Source organism: Schistocerca serialis, chromosome 3 (genome assembly GCF_023864345.2).
Source record: "Schistocerca serialis cubense isolate TAMUIC-IGC-003099 chromosome 3, iqSchSeri2.2, whole genome shotgun sequence".
Classification (NCBI taxonomy): Eukaryota; Metazoa; Arthropoda; class Insecta; order Orthoptera; family Acrididae; genus Schistocerca; species Schistocerca serialis.
In genome coordinates, this window is record NC_064640.1 from 258,844,549 (window position 1) to 258,850,385 (window position 5,837).

Sequence of the window (5,837 nt, forward strand, 5' to 3'; positions counted from 1 at the left end):
GATTCTATGACATAATTCCAAAACGTCTGATATCAATATTCAATGAACAAGAGTTGGAACTGTTAATCTCAGGAATGCCCAACGTTGACATTGAAGACCTTAAAGCTAATACGGAATATCACAAATATAGTCCGACATCACTACAGGTAATACCTAAGGATGTCAGTAAATATATATATATATATGTCTGCTTGTGTCTGTATATGTGTGTGTGTGCGAGTGTATACCTGTCCTTTTTTCCCCCCTAAGGTAAGTCTTTCCGCTCCCGGGATTGGAATGACTCCTTACCCTCTCCCTTAAAACCCACATCCTTTCGTCTTTCCCTCTCGTTCCCTCTTTCCTGACGAAGCAACCGTTGGTTGCGAAAGCTTGAAATTCTCTCTCTGTGTGTGTGTGTGTGTGTGTGTGTGTGTGTGTGTGTGTGTGTGTTTTTTTTTTTTTTTTTATTGTGTCTGTCTACCAGCGCTTTCCCGTTTGGTAACTCATGGAATCTTTGTTTTTATATATATATATATCTCAAGGACAAAAAGCAATGTTAATTAAATTGCACATTTATTATGTAAAAGTTGTCATGCATAGATCATCATCATAATGAAATTTTCACATAACTAAATTTTACATAAAATGTGGAAATCTGTCTATCCTCCCACATGACTCTCATACATAAATTTATTGTTTAAAGATTCTTATTTGAGTAACTTGATCAATTATTTGTAATGAGTGACTATTATTAATGTTTTTTTTTTAATCCTCTACCACTTGTAGTTTTTAACATGATCTGATACTAGCACATTTTATGTTAATTTTTTTAAAACATTTGATAGCCTGACCACATCTTTATTTGGAAACAGATTCAGTGGTTTTGGAGAGCACTGCGTGATTTTGATCAAGCAAACAGAGCAAAATTCCTCCAGTTTGTCACAGGCACATCAAAGGTACCACTTCAAGGTTTTGCAGCACTTGAAGGAATGAATGGAGTGCAGAAATTTCAAATTCACAGGGATGACCGATCTACAGACAGATTGCCCTCAGCACATACTTGGTATGTCTGTTTTTACCAACTTATAATCTAAAGTATTTTGCTTTATTCAGGTTTTACATTAATTCTTATCTTTACAGCTTCAACCAACTAGATTTGCCAGTTTATGAGACTTACGACAAGCTGCGTACATACCTTCTGAAGGCCATCCATGAATGTTCAGAAGGATTTGGATTTGCTTAAAGGAAAATGTAAATCTGTGCTTGTACTGATGAAACATTTTGATCACTTGAACTTGTTTGTGCATGTACAACAACTTGTGATTTTGTTGATAATGTTTAATTTCTTACCTGTATATTAAATGTTGTAAAAATAATTATAAAAGCAGTCCTCCCATAAAATTCCAAGGTATCAGAACTGCAGTTTCTTTTTGAAAAAGACTTGGATTCATGAAAGGATAGGAGGTCTTGTTGACATATAAGACATAAAATAAAAGTCCAATGTCCTTATTTTTATCAGAATATTTGAAACTGAACACTCAGTCTTAATGACAAAACATTCATTTTCAAATTTCAAAGGAAAACAGTGTTGTGTATATATGTATGTGATATTTGTGTGAATAGCATTTCAAGCAGCTAGAGTAAAAGAATTGTGTGCTAAATGTTTTACAGATTAGTCTATATTGATGTTTTGAAATAAGCCAAACAACTTGCTGTTTTGAATGATTTTATGAAAATTGATGATTTTTTTGTTTTTGTTATTTGAAAAAAAAAAACCTGTGGTTATATTTAACATTTAGATGTTATGGACTTTCCATAACATTGACTATTTGATGATAGTTGTTTCACTGGAATTTGAGAGACTGATATAGCATTCTCATTGTTGCATCCAGTATTTATATTCTCCCTACCCCCCCCCCCCCTCTCTCTCTCTCTCTCTCTCTCTCTCTCTCTCTCTCTCTCTCTCTCTCTGTCCCTCACCCCCCCTCTCAGGTTGTGTGTGTGTGTGTGTGTGTGTGTGTGTGTGTGTGTGTGTGTGTGTCCGTCCGTCCTTCAGTTCCTCCTTATGTTCACGTGGTTGCACTGCTGTAGCAATATTCCTGTAAATTTGTTAATTACATTTTTTTATTTGAGCTCAGTACTGTTTTGTCTTTTTCCCTTTGCTAAATGTAGTGCTGTGTGGCTGTGTCTGTCACTGCAAAGTACACTTGTATGGACTGTATGCAAGGAAAAAATGTTATGAAGAAACAGAGATTTCTAAAGTGAAACATTATAATTGGATTCTGTGTTAAATTATGAGGAATAACTGTCTGGAAGTGTTGTTGGAATTATCTTCATTAAATTGAGACTATCTTAATGGTGGTCTAAAAATACTTCTTTCATGTAACTGTAAGTTTCGGTGATTATCTGGAATTATAGTGTTTGTCACTGATGCAGGTGATCACATTAGTTTCTTCAGTTTTGCACTTAATGTATTGATGTTGTATCTTAATGTTCAAATAGAGTGGCATTGTTTTGTTGAAGAAATAATATGAAATACCCTATCCTTCTATTATTTCCAGATAATCACATGTCTTGTTTCTAATAAGATAACAGATCTGTATTGATGTTAGCTAAAATGTGTCAATGTGTCGATGTGTCAATGTTTCATTGTATCAAGTGAAAGCCTCCACTCAGAACTATAAGATATTAGGAATGCTAAGTTTTATGCAAATTTTTTTGTTGCGCTGTGTATGGTTTTCTTTAAATTTCCAAGAAATAGTTATTTTCACACTGACAAATTAGTGAACCACCTCACTGCAAAAAGAGATAACAAGGATAAATTTGTGTATATTGAATGATATCCACAGAGTTGCAAGGTTTATTCAGTGTAAATACACAAAATAAAATACATGTTAAGCAGTAAATGTGTGTTACAAAAAATAACTTTAACAGGTTTGAGGAAGTCTTTCACAGTGTATTGTTGCATTTCTTTTTCTAAAGTTCATAATACAGTGCGAAGTTCCTGTTGCTATGAGTACTGTTATGAAAAAATTGAGACTGGAATCTGTTCTTAGTTCCATGCAGTAATACACAGTTGCAGATGTGAAGAAGGAAAAAAAAGGGAAAAAGTGACACTTGTACACTCTGTGCAGTTTTCTGAAATTGTACTTGACATGAAGTGTTTCAAATTTCATTTAATTTTTTTTCCTTCTTTTTTTTAAGAAAGTAATAATGTAGCCACAATTCCTTTCACTAAGTTGCAAATATTGTATGATTTTTAAATGGAAAAATTTTCAAGCATTTTTAATAAAACATATTTAAATTCACTCCATCTGTTTTGTTTCTCTGTCTGTCTGTCTGTCTGTGTGTGTGTGTGTGTGTGTGTGTGTGTGTGTTTTATGACAAGCAGCTGAAAGTGAAAGGTACTGAAGTGGGAAGACCAGTATCCTCAGACAAATTAAACTGGATGTGGTGTTGCAAACTTAGCTGGTGTATATCAGGTTAAACAGAACCCCTGGACATGTAGAAACTTTCCTTATTTCATTATAGTGCATGCGAACTGTGACTCTACTAATGTAGTTCTGAAAGCTCTCTGAAGGCTTGCTCCAATTATTCTGCTAATTTTTAAATGAATTGTGTAATTCATTTCTGTGCGTACAGCTAAGATAAAGACGACAATTTTGGCAGAGAAGGTATTCCATGCAACACTTTAGCATAAGTCAATTCAAACAAAAACTTTATTTGGCTGTTGAGAGGATTATGAACGGACTGCACATAATGTGCAGACCTTGCTTCTATTATGGTCATATAAGATGGACACTGTCCAGTGTACCAGGAATACTACACCATTTTCCATTCAAGAAGTAAAAAAAAGGATGTCAAGAAATGTCTTGAAGAAATTGACAAGCGGGGAGGAAATATGCATGACCAAGTCTCCTTGACAACAGATGTAGAGAAAAAGTCAGTTGGTACAAAATGAAGAGATGAAATGGTTGCTGACACAGTGCGTTAATAGGATGAATCTGAGCCCAAAAAAAAAAAATTCTAAATTACACTTATCATGGTTCCTGGTTGTTCAACCAACCAAGTGAAATAAAGTAGAAATTGAAAACGGTCTCAGAAATGCTTTAGGAATAATTGAAATTATAGTAGTAGTTGTTCCAAATTTTAATTTCAGCTCTGAGCAGTGCTATTGTAGTGGAAAGTACGAATTTTGGGATGGTTCAGAAATGTTCTTGCACTTCTGATGATAGCCAGCCACTGTGGCCGAGGGGTTCTAGGCACTTCAGTCTGGAACTGCGCTGCTGCTACGGTCACAAGTTCGAATCCTGCCTCAGGCATGGATGTGTGTGTCGCCTTTAGGTTAGTTAGGTTTAAGTAGTTCTAAGTTCGAGGACTGATGACCTCAGATGTTAAGTCCCATAGTGCTTAGAGCCATTTGATTTGAACTTTTGATGACAAATATTTCTGTCATGTTAAAAGTAGAGACAGGGTAAGATAGTCAAATTGCATATCCCTTACAGAATCCCAAATTCGTTAAATAAGGTGGCAGCTAAAAATACTTAAACTTGAAAGTGACTCACCTGGTTGTTAAGAAACTTTGTTATATCATTTTTAGAAGATATTAATTAAGCATGAATTGTTGCGTTACAGAAAAATAAACAAACAAACTAAATTGTTAAAAACGCAAGTTTTGGAGAGATGTTCTGATTCCACTCATTCAAGTTCGTTCTTGTGTATGTATGTAAACTTGTGTAAATGTCAATGTAAAACATTGTTAAAACACACAGTGTTATATAAAGTAAGTACATAGTATTTTGAGTATTGATACTATCTATCCAAACACATGTATTTAATTGTTCTCTAGTTGCAATCAGAAGCAAATTTTTATGAAATTTACTTCATTTAAGACTGTGGATGTATATTCTACACTAAGATTAAATTGATAATCAAAGTTGAAATCAGCAGCAGCCGAATAGTATGTAGAGCCAGTCTTTTAATTGGCAGCATATAATGTATCAGAGGCTCTGAGCAGATCATGTCTGAAATTAAATTCGTAAAAACAACCTGATGTATGGGGTGGTTATAATTAAACTTTCACTACATGAGCCAGTGTAGATGGAAAACTATTTACTTTATGGGTATTCAAATTTATGGGAAAGATGTTCAGACTGTGTTCTGCAAAATTTGTCTTGCTTTTAGCATTAGTGTCATGATTTACCATTAGATACCAACACTGATACAGGGATGTAGGATTGGAAAAAGATCACCAGTGTGCAGACTGTCAACAAGGTGAGCAGGGCTTTACTCATAAAGCCATTGTATTGAAACAACAGCAATAGTGCTGCTGTTCTTCGTGAGTATTGACACATTAAAGGAACACAGAGAGGTCCTCTTTTGGCACTGGAGTTGAGCACGATTTGAAAGTTCAAAGTAACTGATGGATTGGGAACTGCTGATGGGTGAGGTCAATGGCCAGTTGCACCAAAGATTTTTGAAGAAGTTGCAGTTGCGTGGGTGAGAATTCTGGATGTAATGTGTGATCTTCCAGCAATCCCTGAGCTGTTTCATAGTAGCTGAACATTCCATGGTCTACTGTTTAAGAAGTGCTGTGAACAGTTGTGAAATGATATCTCTAGAGAGGTTCCAGGCCATTGTGTGTGCGGATGTTAATCACATGGAGCAGTGTTTGTAGTCGGGAACATAAACATGGTACACAATGAACAAATGATTGCCCCTCATGTGGAAACTAACAAATAAACCGCTGAAAGAAATACATTTTATTTCTCTTCTGCATATCCTTGCAAATGTTTCCCAAAGTTTTCATTGTTGTAATATCACTCACTTTTCATGGGAGGTCCTCAAGTAGAGAAAGT

General features: G+C 35.1%; 1 protein-coding gene across 1 annotated transcript in view; it reads left to right on the plus strand.

Annotated features, from left to right (window-relative positions):
* LOC126470028 (E3 ubiquitin-protein ligase HUWE1) overlaps positions 1–3,287 on the plus strand; it is a 458,288-nt gene extending 455,001 nt beyond the window's left edge. Inside the window, exons 58-60 of the mRNA XM_050097515.1 lie at positions 1–146; positions 852–1,042; positions 1,120–3,287. The exon at positions 1–146 is cut by the window's left edge and continues 20 nt beyond it. Of these exons, the coding sequence (XP_049953472.1) occupies positions 1–146; positions 852–1,042; positions 1,120–1,222 (440 nt within the window). The 3' untranslated portion in view covers positions 1,223–3,287. The remainder of the gene's footprint in view (positions 147–851; positions 1,043–1,119) is intronic.
* The last annotated feature ends 2,550 nt before the right edge of the window (positions 3,288–5,837 follow it).